This window comes from Rhinoderma darwinii, chromosome 3 (assembly GCF_050947455.1).
Source record: "Rhinoderma darwinii isolate aRhiDar2 chromosome 3, aRhiDar2.hap1, whole genome shotgun sequence".
NCBI lineage: Eukaryota > Metazoa > Chordata > Amphibia > Anura > Rhinodermatidae > Rhinoderma > Rhinoderma darwinii.
The window spans coordinates 25403821-25419880 of record NC_134689.1 but is presented as its reverse complement, the minus strand read 5'-3'; the positions used below and the strand labels follow the sequence as shown (position 1 = coordinate 25419880).

General features: G+C 48.4%; 1 protein-coding gene and 1 long non-coding RNA gene across 3 annotated transcripts in view; one reads left to right on the top strand and one right to left on the bottom strand.

Moving 5' to 3' along the window:
• Positions 1–16060, bottom strand: part of ANXA6 (annexin A6) — a 91953-nt gene that overhangs the window by 64948 nt on the left and 10945 nt on the right. For both annotated transcript variants that reach the window (XM_075856146.1, XM_075856147.1), the window contains exon 2: positions 14135–14183. In XM_075856146.1, the coding sequence (XP_075712261.1) occupies positions 14135–14146 (12 nt within the window). In that variant the 5' untranslated portion in view covers positions 14147–14183. The remainder of the gene's footprint in view (positions 1–14134; positions 14184–16060) is intronic.
• Positions 2794–14341, top strand: LOC142748844 (uncharacterized). The gene is made up of 2 exons (XR_012882318.1): positions 2794–2879; positions 13584–14341. It is a non-coding gene; the product is annotated as an uncharacterized LOC142748844 (long non-coding RNA).

Genomic DNA, 16060 nt, shown 5'->3' with positions numbered 1-16060 from the left:
GTCCTCCTCACTGCGGTTGTTCAGTGAGAAGAAATAAGGGGGCTCCGGACTCCTGTTCTAGTGATTGGTGGGGTCCCAGCGATCACATATTTATCACCTTTAGTGGGGATTCACACGAGCGTGTATTGGGTCCGTGCGGGCCGCGTGGTTTTCACGCGCCACGCACAGACCAATACAAGTCTATGGGGCAGTACAGACAGTTCGTGCTTTTTGCGCAGCGTTTGTCAGCTGCGCAAAAAGCGCGACATGCTCAATATCTCCGCGTATTTCGCGCATCATGCACCCATTGAAGTCAATGGGTGCGTGAAAACCACGCAGGTCGCACGGAAGCACTTCCGTGCGAACCGACTGAAACAGCGCACCAGCTGTCAAAAGGATGAATGTAAACAGAAAAGCACCACGTGCTTTTCTGTTTCCAAACATCCAAACGGAGTGTCTTTGAGATGAGCGAACCCGGACAACCGAACCGAACTTCACCGGGTTCGGCCGAACTCGTTTTGGCCGAACCCGGCAAAAAAAATTTCCGGTACGCGACGTCAGGAGATAGTCACTGTCCAGGGTGCTGAAAGAGTTAAACTGTTTCAGCACCATGGACAGTGACTTCCGATCCCAATATACATGAACCTGTAAAAAAAAAACGAAGTTCTGACTTACCGATAACTCCCGGCTTCTTCCTCGAGTCTGACCTCCCGGGATGACAATTCAGTCCAAGTGACAGCTCCAGCCAATCACAGGCCAAGCACAGGCTGCAGCGGTCACATGGACTGCCGCGTCATCCAGGGAGGTGGGGCCCGATGTCAAGAGAGGCGCGTCACCAAGGACGCGTCACCAAGGCAACGGCCGGGAGGGAAGTTCTCGGTAAGTACGAACTTTTTCTTTTTTTTTAACAGGTTTCTCGATATTGTGTTCGGCATTCACTGTCGAGGGTGCTGAAAGAGTTACTGCTGATCAGTTAGCTCTTTCAGCACCTTGGACAGTGACGGGCGTCGACTAGCCTCATCTCTATGATGGCGGCTGCGCGAAAATCACGCAGCCGCGCATCATACACGGATGACACACGCAGCTGTCAAATGGTTTTTGCGCGCGCAAAACGCTGCGTTTTTTGCGCGCGCAAAAACGCAACGTTCGTCTGAATCTGCCCTTACTGTGGATAGGTGATAAATATCCAATGTGGAAAAACCCCTTTAAGAGACACGAGCATAGTCGGACTATCCTGGATATGCAAATACTCAATATAAATCCTATGACAAGATTTTGCTTGTATTTTTATGTTTTCTCTTTCTAATTTGAGAACTTTCACATGTTAAGAACGTTCCCATTAGGTTACACCTGTTACCTTTCACACAAAAGACAATGGGACTTGAGTATAAAAAGTTTTAGTGGTGGGAAATGTCGTAACTGAGTCTTTAAGAGGATTGGTCAGCTTTCCTATCTGTTTTAGTAAATGCTTGCATTCCCCATGAAATAACAATTCTAGAACAGCTCCTCTTAGAACTCTGCATGCTGTTCCTCTGTTATTCCTCCTGGAAATGTATAGATAAACTTACAACCATTCCCCTTGTCAATAGGGTATGTCCCTACACTGAATGGACAGTGTCAGGGTGTGTACGGAGACGTCCCATTAACTTGGAGAATGATAACACTCAGATGTCAATTGTACGGATAAGGCTTCGTTCACATCTGCGTTGGGGTCCCGTTTTGACGTTCCGTCTGAGGTTTCCGTCAGAACGGGACCCTGAACAGAAACATACTGACACGAACGGAAACCACAGGTTTCCATTTCCATCACCATTGATTTCAATGGTGACGGATCCGGTGCCCATGGTTTCCGTTTGTGTCTGTTGTGCACCGGACCTGTAGTTTTGCCAGAAAGGAACCCCAACGCAGATGTGAATGAAGCCTAACCTACGAGCACTGATGCTGCTTCATTGAACTGATTAGCGGGCGTCCCAGGGATCAGACCCTTCACCAACGAAACATTGAAGGCCTACTCTGAGGATAGGCCATCAATGTTTATTTCCAGGAGAAACACTTGAAAACCTGCATACGTAACTACAAACAAGCAAATATTTTTAACAGAGGTGTCTATTGGACCTTATTTGCACCACTTTTAGGCCTCATTTACACGAGCGTATTATACGCGCGTGCGACGCGCGTGCTTTTCACGCGTGTCGTACGCACCTATAATAGTCTATGGGGCTGTTTAGACGATGCGTGAATTTTGCGCTGCGTGAGTGCGTTGCGTAAAACTCACGACATGTTCTATATTCTTGCGTTTTTCACGCAACACGCACCCATTGACTTCAATGGGTGCGTGAAAACAACGCATGCCACACGGACGGTCCTGCGTTGCATGCGCGAAAATCACGCAAGAGCTGTCAAAAGGATGAATGTAAACAGAAAAGCACCACGTGCTTTTCTGGTTACAAACATCCAAACGGAGTGTCAAATTAGAGATGAGCGCACCGAACTTCACCGGGTTCGGCCGAACTCGTTTTGACCGAACCCGGCAAAAAATGTTCGGGTACGCGACGTCAGGAGACAGTCACTGCCCACGGTGCTCAAAGACTTAAACTGTTTCAGCACCATGGACAGTGACTTTCGATCACAATATACATATACGTGTAAAAAAAAACAGAAGTTCGGACTTACCGATAAGTCCCGGCTCCTTCCTCCAGTCCGACCTCCCGGGATGACAATTCAGGCCAAGTGACAGCTGCAGCCAATCACAGGCCAAGCACAGGCTGCAGCCAATCACAGGCTGCAGCGGTCTCATGGCCTGCCGCGTCATCCTGGGAGGTGGGGCCGGATGACAAGAGAGGGACGCGTCACCAAGGCAACGGCCGGGAGACCGGACTGGAGGAAGCAGGCAGTTCATGGTAAGTTTGAACGTCTTTTTTTATTCACAGGTTGGTGTATATTGTGATCGGCATTCACTGATGAGGGTGCTGAAAGAGTTACTGCCGATCAGTTAGCTCTTTCAGCACCTTGGACAGTGACGGGCGTCGACTACCTCATCTCTATGATGGCGGCTGCGTGAAAATCACGCAGCCGCGCATCATACACGGATGACACACGGAGCTGTCAAATGCCTTTTGCGCGCGCAAAACGCAGCGTTTTTTGCGCGCGCAAAACGCACACGCTCGTGTAAATCCGGCCTTAATCTCTGTTGGCCTACTGCGCAGCCCAAAAAAATTGTGCCTCGCAAATGTGTTTTTTCTAATTCCGAATAGTGTTCTTAGCAGTGTCTGTTGAAGGGGTTGTATGAGCTTAGGAAAAAGGGTCTGTTCTCTTTTAAAGAAACAGTGCCACTTGTGTACACTGGGTGGTGCCTGGTATTGCAGCTGAGCCAAATCCACTTGAATGGGTTCCAAGCTGCAATATCAGAGACAACCACTTGGTAAGACTGGCGCTAATTCTGAAAAAAAAGAAACAAAAAAAAAACAGACCTTGTTTCCTAATCTATAACCCCTTTAAGTAACAGTGACAACTGGTATAAACCAGTAAGAAAATTAAGATGCATTTACTATTACGAAATACCATTAAAAGGGAGTTTGTCACCAATTTCTTCCCCGTTAAGCCATGTTCTCGCTGAGTTTTTTGCAGGCAGAAAAATCTGCCTCAAAGTTCCTTCAGGACTTTTGAGGCAGATTTTGAACTGCCAGCAGAAAATGTGCCGTGTTTTTCAGGGCGTTTTTCGTCCACGGCCATTGAGCGCCACGGGGAAAAAATGCAGCGAAAAACGCGATCTCTGCCTCCCATTGATGTAAATGGGAGGTCAGGGACGGATATGCCTGAAGGAAGGGCATTTTGCTTTTTTTTTTCTCACAAGCGTTTTTTTACTGCTTGCGGGAAAACACGCCTCCGCCTCCCATTTAAATCAATGGGAGGCATTATTGGGCATTTTTTGGTGCTGTTTCCAACACGGTTTCCACTTCAAAAACAGCGCCAAAATACTCTGTGTGAACTAGCCCTTAAAGAGACTCTATCACCACATTATAAGTGCCCTGTCTCCTACATAAGGAGATCCGCGCTGTAATGTAGGTGACAGTAGTGCTTTTTATTTAAAAAAACGATCTATTTTTACCATTTTATTAGCGATTTTGGTTTATGCTAATGAGTTGCTTAATGCCCAAGTGGGCGTATTTTTAGTATCGACCAAGTGGGCGTTGTACAGAGGAGTGTATGACGCTGACCAATCAGCATCATGCACTCCTCTCCATTCATTTACACAGCAGCATTGCGTTCTTACTAGAACACAATGTGCAGCCACATACACAGACATTAACGTTAATCAAGTGTCCTGATAATGAATATACATGACTTCCAGCCTGGACGTCATGTGTATTCAGAATCCTGACACTTCTGAATCTTTTCTGTGAGATTCCAGCAAGCCACGCATATTCTCGCGAGATTACGAGGTAAACGAGATTTCGTTTCCCTTGCTGGAAATCTCACAGAAAAGATTTAGAAGTGTCAGGATTCTGAATACACATGACATCCAGGCTGGAGGTCATGTGTATTCATTATCAGGACACTTGATTAACGTTAATGTCTGTGTATGTGGCTGCACATTGTGTTCTAGTAAGAACGCAATGCTGCTGTGTAAATGAATGGAGAGGAGTGCATGATGCCGATTGGTCAGCGTCATACACTCCTCTGTACAACGCCCACTTGGTCGAAAGTAAAAATACGCCCACTTGGGCATTAAGAAACTCATTAGCATAAACCAAAATCGCTAATAAAGTGGTAAAAATAGATCGTTTTTAAAATAAAAAGCATTACTGTCACCTACATTACAGCGCCGATCACGTCATGTAGGAGATAGGGCACTTATAATGTGGTGACAGAGCCTCTTTAAGTAGCTTTCACTGCTGGTCTGGTATTGTGAAAAGCATTGCCCACATACTTTTATTACATGTCTTGGTTCTTGCAAAAATCAAATTTTCGCACCCTCGTCGATCAGCTGTTTTGAAGGGGCTCTGGCGCTCGTACGAGTGCTGCTTCCACTTCGTATCAAACTGCTCATGCTTTGAAACACCAACACTCTTGTAGCGGCAGTTCTTAGTATTACAGCCTTCTCCCATTGAAGATAAAGAAGAGGCTGGACGGCAGCACGGAGGGCTTAAGGGGAAGCAGCATCCATGACTGCACAGGAGGGAATGGGTTAATTAGTTAGGCAAGCGAGGGAGGACAAGGAGGAGTTGGGGAAGGGAGGAGTTAGGGGACGGGTATCTGTTCTTCCCGCTGTTTTCGGCAGTGAGCCGGAAACAGCAGGAGGAAGAACAAGCAAAAAATACAAGCTCTCACTGCTCCTGCTCTTACCTGTCATGGCGACCGCTGACAGGATGCTGGAACAGCTGCGTGAGTCTTAAGGAGACCATTGTGGCGCTGGCCGGGATGCCGCAGGCTGGCCCCTCTCCGCGCCGAGCCTGGCGCTCTGTGTCTGCTGCCGGGCCGGATGTGCTCTCCTCCCCCGGCCCCCTCTCTATTACCGGTGACATGGCGGCGGGGGGGGGGGGAGAGTCTGTAAATGTTGCTCCTGCTGAGATAAAGCAGAGGGCGTAGTCGGGAGCGGCGGTTGCTCAGGCACGGTCACCCCACCGCTCCCATCGTTCTCGCCCACCAGAGAGGCTCAGTCCGGGGGTGGTCCCGCGGGCCCGGCGTCGCAGGGGGAGCCCTTATAAGGACACTGCAGGCCAGGTAGCTGGGATAGCTGTCTCCTCCCAGGTCCTGCGTCCTGGCAGGAATCCTCAACCGCGACGGGGCTCGGCAGTCCACAGGGAGTCGCAGGCCGGGCTCCCAGTCACGCCTCCTCCTTCAGATGCTGTTTCCAGGGAGCTGTCCAGGGCCGCCCCGCATGGTGATATTCCGGCAAGGGGGCTGGCTTCCTCGAGGTCTTCAGGGAGGACGCCTAGGCAACAGGTCCGGTCGGAAGTCTGGGTCCCTTTGGTCGGGCGGCAGGTCGCCGGCCCATCTGTCAGCATGCCGGGGTCCCCGTGTCGGAGATGTCGGTGCGATTGCCAGTCATCAGCGAGAGAAGACTTGGAAGATGGCGAGTTGGTCGTGTCTCAGCGTGGTCAGGACTTTCCGGCTGGCGGGAACACAGCGCCTGGGCAGACTGGTGAGTGCGTAACTCCTTCTTTGCCGTATCCAGCGATTTTTATGACGGGGGTGGGGCAGCGAGCGCGGAGGTATCGGCCGGCGGTAGTGGCGTTGCTGGGTGCGACAGCTTAACGGATTTAGTGGGTTGTTTGCGGGAGTTAGTCGGGCGCTTAGATAGGGCTGCGGCGCCAGTAGTTTCGGCGGGGTCCCCGGTTGTAGTTTGAGAAGGTCCTCGTGATGTTGGGGGGATGATACAGTCGAGTCCCATGGTAGGGGCAGTTTTGGGGGTGTCCAGGGAAGCGGTTGCGGTGTCTGTTCAAACCGAGGCGCAGAAGGACGGGGATAGAATTCGGCTTGATGATCGTGCTCGTGGCGAAGTTTATGTGTGTTTCGAGGGTCCTTTAGGGGCCCACCTTAAACAGGAGGTACGCGAGCGAATTTGGAAGGACGAGTATGTGAAATTTTTTTCTCTTTTGCCGCTTGCAAAGTTTAATTTGGATAAGGGCAAGCGGGACGAGAGTAAGAAGGAGGAAGAGGAACGTCGGCGGTATAGGTTTATCCCACAGACGTTCGTCAATTGGTCGCAAGCTTTTACAATTTTGGCTGGTGTGATCGGGGAAAAGGCGCCTGAGAATTGCTTGGCGTTATTTTATTTCGATGCTATCGGTGAGGCCCATAGGGCGTATGGTGGTCAGACGTGGTTGCGGTACGACGAGCAATTTCGCCAGCGGAAAGCGGTTCGGCCGGCGATTCGGTGGGATCAGAAAGATATTGCGCTTTGGTTGAGGGTGACGGCTCCGGTTAAGCAGTCCTTTCCCGGGAGCGTTGGCCAAGGAGGTCAGTCTAGCCAGGCCGGGCAGGGCTCTGGGTCAAAACTTGGGTTTTGCTGGCAATTTAATGATGGCCAGTGTAAGTTTGGGGCTACATGTAAATTTAAGCATGTGTGTTCGGAATGCAATGGATCCTCGCACGGGGCTGCCAGATGCATGCGGAAGGGGAAGCGGTCAGGTAATCAGTTCTCCTCAACTGGTCAAGGGGTTGTCGCCGGTGAAGGTGGAAAAGATGGCCCCGTATCTAAATGAATACCCAGATAGGTCTGCGGCCAAGTTAATTTATAAGGGGTTTTGTTTTGGTTTTGTTATTCCCCCTTCTCCTCCTCATAAGGTTCCGGTTACTCGGCGCAATCTTAAGTCGGCTTATCTGCACTCTGAGGTCGTTTCGGAAAAACTTTTGAAGGAAGTTTCGTTAGGTCGCATGGCGGGCCCCTTTTGTTGATCCGCCGATAGAGAATTTAGTTGTATCCCCCTTGGGAATTGTGCCAAAGCGCGAGCCCCACAAATTTTGTTTGATTCAACATTTGTCTTTTCCCAGGGGGTCGTCGGTGAATGATGGGATCAGTCATGATTTATGCTCGGTAGTTTACACGTCCTTTGACAAGGCAGTGGGGTTAGTTTTTGAGGCGGGGCCTGGCGCGTTGTTAGCGAAAACGGACATTGAGGCGGCTTTTCGCTTGCTGCCAGTTCATCCAGAAAGTCAACGGCTGTTGGGTTGTTTCTGGAATGGTGGGTTTTATGTGGCTCGGTGTCTTCCTATGGGGTGCTCCCTTTCTTGCGCATATTTCGAGGCGTTTAGTAGCTTCGTGGAATGGGTGATGAAGGGCGCAGCCGGGGTGGATTCATTGATACATTACCTTGACGATTTTTTGTGTTGGCCCTAGCGGTTCGCCTATTTGTGGGAATTTATTGTATTCCTTACAAAAAGTTGCGAAGAAATTCGGGATTCCACTAGCGCCTGGAAAGACTGAGGGCCCTGTCTCCACCATCTGTTTTTCAGGGATTGAGATGGATTCGGTTGCAATGGAGTGTAGGCTTCCCGAGGATAAATTAATGTAATTGCGTAAGGAGGTGCGGCGGGCCTGTCGTTTAAAGAAAATCCCTTTGCTCGATCTTCAGTCTCTGCTGGGGAAGTTGAACTTTGCCTGTCGAATTATGCCAATGGGTAGAGTTTTTAGTAGGCGTTTGGTGGCAGCAACAGCGGGGGTTCGTGCACCACATCATTTTGTGAGGATCGGGGAGGAGCATAGGGCTGATCTTCAGGTATGGGACGATTTTCTCGGTCAATATAATGGTAGATCTTTATGGATGTCTCCAGTACAGGATACGAGCGAGTTGGACCTTTTTACTGACGCGGCTAGGTCAGGCAGTTTTGGCGCATATGGGGGAGGTCAATGGTGTGCGGGGAACTGGCCGGATAGCTGGGTGGTCAGTGGACTTACCCGTAATCTGGCCCTGCTCGAGCTGTTCCCTATCGTGGTTGCGGTGACCATTTGGGGGGATAGGCTCAGGGATAAAAAGGTTTGTTTCCACTGCGATAACATGGGGGTAGTGTTAGCAATTAATAACATATCGGCATCTTCTCCTGTGGTTCAGTTGTTGCAACACTTAGTCCTGGTGTGCTTGTCCTTAAACACGTGGGTGGTTGCGGTGCATGTGCCGGTGGTTCGCAATTGTATCGCTGATGCTTTTTCTCACTCGCAGTGGGATCGATTCCGTCAATTGGCACCGGGAGTGGATCTGCTCGGTTTGGCTTGTCCGGAACATCTCTGGGATCTGGTTTCGGTTCTGCAGAAGGGTTGATCAAAAGGTTGTTGGCAAGTGCGACGTGGAGCGCTTATTCTGCTTGTTGGAGGCAGTGGGAAGAGTGGGTAAGTGGTTTGTGTAACGTCAGCACGGATCAAGACAGGTTGGTGGCACTATTGTATTGGTTGGGGGACGCTTGGGAGGCGGGGTTTTCCCTGGCCAAGGTTAATAATTTTGTCTCTGCCTTGGCTTTTGGTTTTAAATTGCGGGGTTTACGGGATGTGTCCAAGGATTTTTTGGTAGGGCAAGCTTTGAAGGGTTTGCGTCGAGGCAGGGCTGAAGCAGCTCAGAGGCGACCCGTGTCTTTTACTCTCCTCGCTTCTTTGGGCTCATCGCTAGTGTCTGTTTGTCATTCGCTTTTTGAAATTGAGCTGTTTCGTTTAGCTTTTTCCCTAGCGTTCTTTGGAGCACTTCGAATTGGTGAGTTGCTTTCTCCTAGTACAGAGCGTGCAGGGGGATTGAGACAGGAAGATGTGGGTCTCTATGGGGACAGACTCGAGTTGTTTTTGCGGCGGTCTAAGACGGATCAATTGGGACGGGGGAAGTGCATAGTTTTGTTTGCCCTCCCCGGGTCGGCAATGTGTCCGGTCGCTTGTATGCTTGCTTTCAAGCCACGGGTGGGGGTGCCTGAGTTGCCGTTGCTACGTCACGAAAATGGAGCGTTTTTGTCCAGATATCAATTTGGTGCAGTATTTCAAAAATGTTTAGCTGAGGTCGGAGTCGGTTCTGGTTCTTACTTTTCTCATTCGTTTCGGATTGGCGCAGCGACTGAAGCTGGGCGTTGGGGGTTAGATGACGAGGGTGTGCGTCGCATTGGCCGTTGGGAGTCCAACAGGTTTCGGACTTACGTGCGCCCTCATTTGTTATAAGTTTGTATTGTTATTTGCTTGTTTGGTACATGTTTGTGTGCTAGTCCTTTTTCGTCTCAGATCAGCGCCCTTGCTTGGTGTGGCTGTTAGGACACTCTTATGTGCATTTGGGGGCCCTGCCGGCGGACGTCCGCCCCGACGGCCGTCAGCTACGCATTCCGCGGCAGGATGCGGTTTTGCATTGGCTGGGATTCAGAGGTATGTTATGGAGCCGGGTGTTGACCGAGTTTCAGACATACTCTCAGTTGGATAGAGTTCCAGAGGTCCTGGTATTACATGTAGGGGGGAATGATCTGGGGGTGCGGCCTTTTCGGGAGTTGGTGCGGGATGTTAAACACGATATGTTGTGTTTATGGGCATCTTATCCATGTTTAGTCATAGTTTGGTCTGACATAGTCCCGAGGAAGCATTGGCGGCTGGCAAGGTCGGTGGAGAGGGTTAACAAAGCCCGCATTAAAGTGAACCGGGCGGTGTCACGTTTTGTGGCCAAGAACGGGGGCATTTGTGTGCGTCACAGGGATTTGGAGTCAGGAGAAGGGAATTTGTAAAGGATCTGCCAGGCACAACTTCTGTGTATACGCCCATGGTCAATCAGTCTGCACCTGGTTCTATGTCTCTGAGACTGACTCCATCTTCCACCACTCAGGATGGCAGGCTTAGGAGTGGGAGAGCCTATCGCAGCCTGGCCAGACGGAGCCAGCTCCCGCCCTCTGTCTATTTATACCTGCCTTTCCTGTTCCTCCTTTGCTTGTGATTCTTCTCGTGTGGTTTCCTGGCCTTGCTGCAGCTCCTAGCTATTTGACCTTGCTTCATACTGACCCCGGCTTACTGACTACTCTCCTGCTCTGCGTTTGGTACCTCGTACATTCCTGGTTTGACTCGGCTCGTTCACCTCTCTTGTTGCTCACGGTGTTGCCGTGGGCAACTGCCCCATTTCCCTTTGCTTGTGTCCCCTTGTCTGTTTGTCTGTCGTGCACCTACTGAGCGTAGGGACCGTCGCCCAGTTGTACCCCGTCGCCTAGGGCGGGTCGTTGCAAGTAGGCAGGGACTGAGTGGTGGGTAGATTAGGGCTCACTGTCTGTTTTCCTACCCCCCTGCCATTACAGAATTATTCGAGGAGTGATGGAGTGCATTTGACCGAGGTTGGGATTGATTTGTGGAGCCTGGCACTAGCAGAAGGAATTGAAAGGGCAGTGGTGGTTTGGAGGAACTCACAGGCTTAAGGTGGTCAAGGCCTGTTTCGCTGTGGCAGGGGGAGTCCTTGAGGTTGGTCAGTACGAAATGGTGGGGGGGGGGGGGTCGCATCGGGGGTATGCGTCCCCCAAAAAGGTATATTATTTGAATATTAATAACATATCGGCATCTTCTCCTGTGGTTCAGTTGTTGCAACACTTAGTCCTGGTGTGCTTGTCCTTAAACACGTGGGTGGTTGCGGTGCATGTGCCGGGGGTTCGCAATTGTATCGCTGATGCTTTTTCTCACTCGCAGTGGGATCGATTCCGTCAATTGGCACCGGGAGTGGATCTGCTCGGTTTGGCTTGTCCGGAACATCTCTGGGATCTGGTTTCGGTTCTGCAGAAGGGTTGATCAAAAGGTCGTTGGCAAGTGCGACGTGGAGCGCTTATTCTGCTTGTTGGAGGCAGTGGGAAGAGTGGGTAAGTGGTTTGTGTAACGTCAGCACGGATCAAGACAGGTTGGTGGCACTATTGTATTGGTTGGGGGACGCTTGGGAGGCGGGGTTTTCCCTGGCCAAGGTTAATAATTTTGTCTCTGCCTTGGCTTTTGGTTTTAAATTGCGGGGTTTACGGGATGTGTCCAAGGATTTTTTGGTAGGGCAAGCTTTGAAGGGTTTGCGTCGAGTCAGGGCTGAAGCAGCTCAGAGGCGACCCGTGTCTTTTACTCTCCTCGGTTCTTTGGGCTCATCGCTAGTGTCTGTTTGTCATTCGCTTTTTGAAATTGAGCTGTTTCGTTTAGCTTTTTCCCTAGCGTTCTTTGGAGCACTTCGAGCGTAGGGACCGTCGCCCAGTTGTACCCCGTCGCCTAGGGCGGGTCGTTGCAAGTAGGCAGGGACTGAGTGGTGGGTAGATTAGGGCTCACTGTCTGTTTTCCTACCCCCCTGCCATTACAGAATTATTCGAGGAGTGATGGAGTGCATTTGACCGTGGTTGGGATTGATTTGTGGAGCCTGGCACTAGCAGAAGGAATTGAAAGGGCAGTGGTGGTTTGGAGGAACTCACAGGCTTAAGGTGGTCAAGGCCTGTTTCGCTGTGGCAGGGGGAGTCCTTGAGGTTGGTCAGTACGAAATGGTGGGGGGGGGGGTCGCATCGGGGGTATGCGTCCCCCAAAAAGGTATATTATTTGAAGACGTCATAGGGTGTAATGCCTTTGAAGTGGTCTTCTGGTGGCTGGAGCCATCTGCAGAGGTGAGCGGTGCCTCCGAGCTGGTTTACGGCTGGAGGTAAATAGTTGGTGGTGGTTGTAGATGGCTAACTCAAGGTAAAAATCGGAAAAATGGCTTCAAGGACTTCCCCTGCTCTGATTTAGTGTTAATGTTGATTTTTATTACTGATTCTGACCCATGTTGGGTCATGTGAATTATAGGAGGAATTCTCTGGTTGAATTCCTAAGTAGTTATCCGAATGTTTCGGATTAAATTGCATTTTCTAAACAATGTAAATTAATAAACGGCTGCTGTGGCCATTTCACTTCCAACCTCGGTTGTCACGTGTCTTTTTTTTTTTGGGTGAATGGGTGGGGAAAAGGGGAAATAAAATGTTCAATAACACATGACTCTACTTAGGCAAGTCATGGAATAATACAAGTATATTAGCGATTCACAGTATGAGCAGGTAAGGAGTGAAGGGGAATCAGAGCTCGTACGAGCGCTGCAGCCCCTTTAAAACAGCTGATTGGCAGGGGTGGCGTGAGTTGGACCCCCACCGATCAGGTATTGAAGGCCTTTCCTGTCCTATCCTGCTAATTAGGCACAAAAAGTCCTCCGTACTAGGAAGTGTACTGAACTTTTCTTTCTAACGCCTCCTTCTTCTCTCCCCTCTACACTTCTCTGACGTCTCTGCCAAGCTGCTGTGTTATCCAGGAAGAGAACGGGAATGGGTTAGAAAGAAAAGTGCAGGACACTTCCTGGTGCGAATACCTCCCCGATCCCTTCCCGGATGAAATGGCGGATGACGTAGCAGCTTGGCAGAGATGTCAGAGAAGTGTTGAGGGAGGGACCGGGGAGGCGTTAAAATGTAAGTGCCGGACACTTCTTGGTACGGAGGACTGTGTGCCGAATTTGCGTACGCCACTTTAGAGGTATTAAAGTTGATTTTTGTTGTTTTGCAAGAGCCAAGACATGTAATAAAGTTATGTGAACACGGCTTTTCACAATACCAGACCAGTGGTGTAAGCAGCTTAGGTTGGAAAAAACTGGTGACAGACTCCCCTTAAGAACATAATTGTGGGATATAGGCCATGCAATCGATCCTTCTAGAAGAGTAATGTTCCAAGATTCACTTCTACTTATCTGAGTCATCAAGAGCCATACTGTCACTATAAATATCCCATCTTAGGGAGACGTAACGTTCTCTACATATCTTGGCATGTGTTCGAAAATATATTGAGTGCTGGGAAATCACCCACATTCCCTCTCCTCATATCCATACTCCAAAAACTGTATAGACGTTTATGTTCTATGGTTGAGATCTTTTTCCACTTAGCCTATGCCCACCTAAGCCTATGCCCAGTGCCTATATGTGCAGCTACCGACACTTTACAGGAAGAGCATGCTTCAATCCAGGATGTTGCTGGGCTCAGTTCAGCCCAATATATGTACAGGTCCAAATATGTCACTTATAGATAAGCACAAGCAATGAAGCGTCTTCAAAAGCTGTTGACATTTGTCTATAACACACACACTGCTGCCAAAAGCATACGCGCTGACTGGTTGCCCTTTCTTCTACCCACTTAGGATGATAATGGAAGCCTGTGCCTATAACAGGTTTTAAAGGCAGATCTCAAACCTAGGTCCCCTTGGATGGCAGGTCCCATAACAGTGGCTATGGCCACTATTTCATGGCGTGCCATTAATATATGATCGGTGCAGGTACGGGAAAGACGGGGCTTCTTTGGCCTTTACCAGACAGGTCTTCTACAACGTGTATTGCTGCTCAGTCCTATTCTCTCAAGTGGGTCCTAGCAATATGTCATTAATCCTTAATAATATAGAACTGCTTTAATGAGAACGATCCTCTAAAGCTTGGGAAAATTAAGAGTAAAAGGGGTTTCCCAATTATAAACAGCCATAAGGACATAGATTGGACAATAAAATGTGTCCCCTATCATCACGGCTACATATAAGGAAAAGTTACATGGTGGGTTACATAACAAGGAAAACCTGCAACAACAAAAAACGCATAAGAAGCCGGGTCCTGCAAATCCTTATAACAGAAGCCACAACCGGCTATAAACATTATATGGTGAACACCCTTCCTGCACCAAGATCCTCTTATAGACATTTACCTTTGATGCCATGATGACTTTGGTCAAATCTCTGGAGGAAAACAAGGACCTGTCAAGAAACAAGAGATTTATTGAAGAATGCAAAGAAGTACAGAACAATAATGAAAACGACTATAAAGTAAAATGGAGCCAAATCCAAGATCAGTAGAACATTGAAAATGTAAATAGCATTTCCCCCCTAAAATAAAATGCACAGTAAACATGTCATTTAGTTGTCTCCTTCAATTTTTTGTTATTTTTAAGCATATTTAGTGATTACTGGGAAAGATGGGAAAGACAACTAGAGGTGTTGGTTAACTGTATCCGTCTTTGGAGTCTACCAATGTGGCCACTGGTGCTTAGATGTCTGGAACCTTGGGAAAAAGACCTGGTCATGTGACCCTGGTGCCATATGCTAGCAACGTTACTGGTGCCAATCAATATATACTGTATACTATTACACGACGTGATAGTTGGGCGGCCCTGGTATAGATTTGGCATCAGGGTCCAGGAGCTTAATGAGCAGGAGCCTGTTGCACTCCATTCTGGAATTGGAAGTCTTAGTTCTTGTCCCCCCCCCTCCTTCGAAATGTAGGAGAGATGGGCAGAAAGACCCTTTGGCTGGTCAATCTCTCCCAATTCACTAAATTTGCAATTCCTATGGAGAGGTGGAGGCCTGTGCAGGTTCACATTGTCCTTGGGGAGGAGGCAGAGGGCTAACCTGATTTTGGGCCCCCTCTCCATGTGGACTGGTTCTATGCCTTGTTCTCCTTTCTCCCACTGACCTATAAAGATTTTTTTTTCTTTAGGAAAGAAATTCACCTTAAAACTGGGGACAAGGAAAACGAGATGAATTGGACAGTATCTATTTAGACACCAGGATTTTCTGCAGTCACCATGGGATCCAACAGGACAAAAATGTCCTGCCAGGGAGACTATAGGATCGACCTGAGTATTGATTTCCTTTAATGGGGTTGTACAAGATCAGAAAAAAAGGTCTGCTGTTTTTCTAGAAGCAGCCCCACTCTTGTCCATGGGTTGTGTCGGGTATTGAAGCTCAAGTGATTGGGGATGAGCTGCAGTACCAGACACAACCTATTGACAGGTGTAGCGCTGTTTTTAAAACACCCTTTTTATAATCCCAGACAAAACTTAAATTTTTTCTTTAAAAAAAAGTTAATTCTATGTTTTTCAAACCAAAAATAAGGAATTTTCAAAAAAAAATTTTAAAAAATGTAACGTTGTCTGCCTTATGCATCATTGTGCCTCTTGTAAACCATATAATGTTTATACATAATGGTCCGCTGTCTTTTCTCCATGGTCTTTGATACTCCTGTGAACCCTTTTATGGAATATTATTCACAGTGCAGCAATCTTGGCTCAGCCTCAGACGTCTTCCTGCTGCAAATCACATACAGGAGGTTTATACACGACTCAAGTGTCTTGGAACGGAGCCTGTATTTTAGACGCTGCATAGAGAAGAACTGTAACTTCAGTGTTACTCCCCCCCTACAACCATTCATTCTCCTCCTGTACAGTCTCCAGCACCCATTGCAAGCCTACAGAAAGGCATAGGTATTTTTTTTTTATTCTTCATATCTACATTTTTATAATTTTATATTAATTTGCACAAAAGATTTGGGTATATAAAGCAGCATTTCAAAGGGAGGCAGAGGCGTTTTTCCTGGGTGGTTTTTGACCGCTTGGGGGAAAAAAAACCCGGCATGCCCTATGTAGCTTTGAGTGTTTTCAGCCTCTGAACTCTACATTGAAATAAATGGGAGGCAGAAAAAACACGCCGCTCGTTTGAAGTGTTCTTTGGCGCAGTTATTGTATTTACTTAATTTTAAAAAAAGTCCTAGAAAAAAACAAAAAACTTAAAAAAACGCTGGTATTTCAAAATCTTCCCAAAATAGAAAAATATATTTTTCTGCCTCACAAAAACAC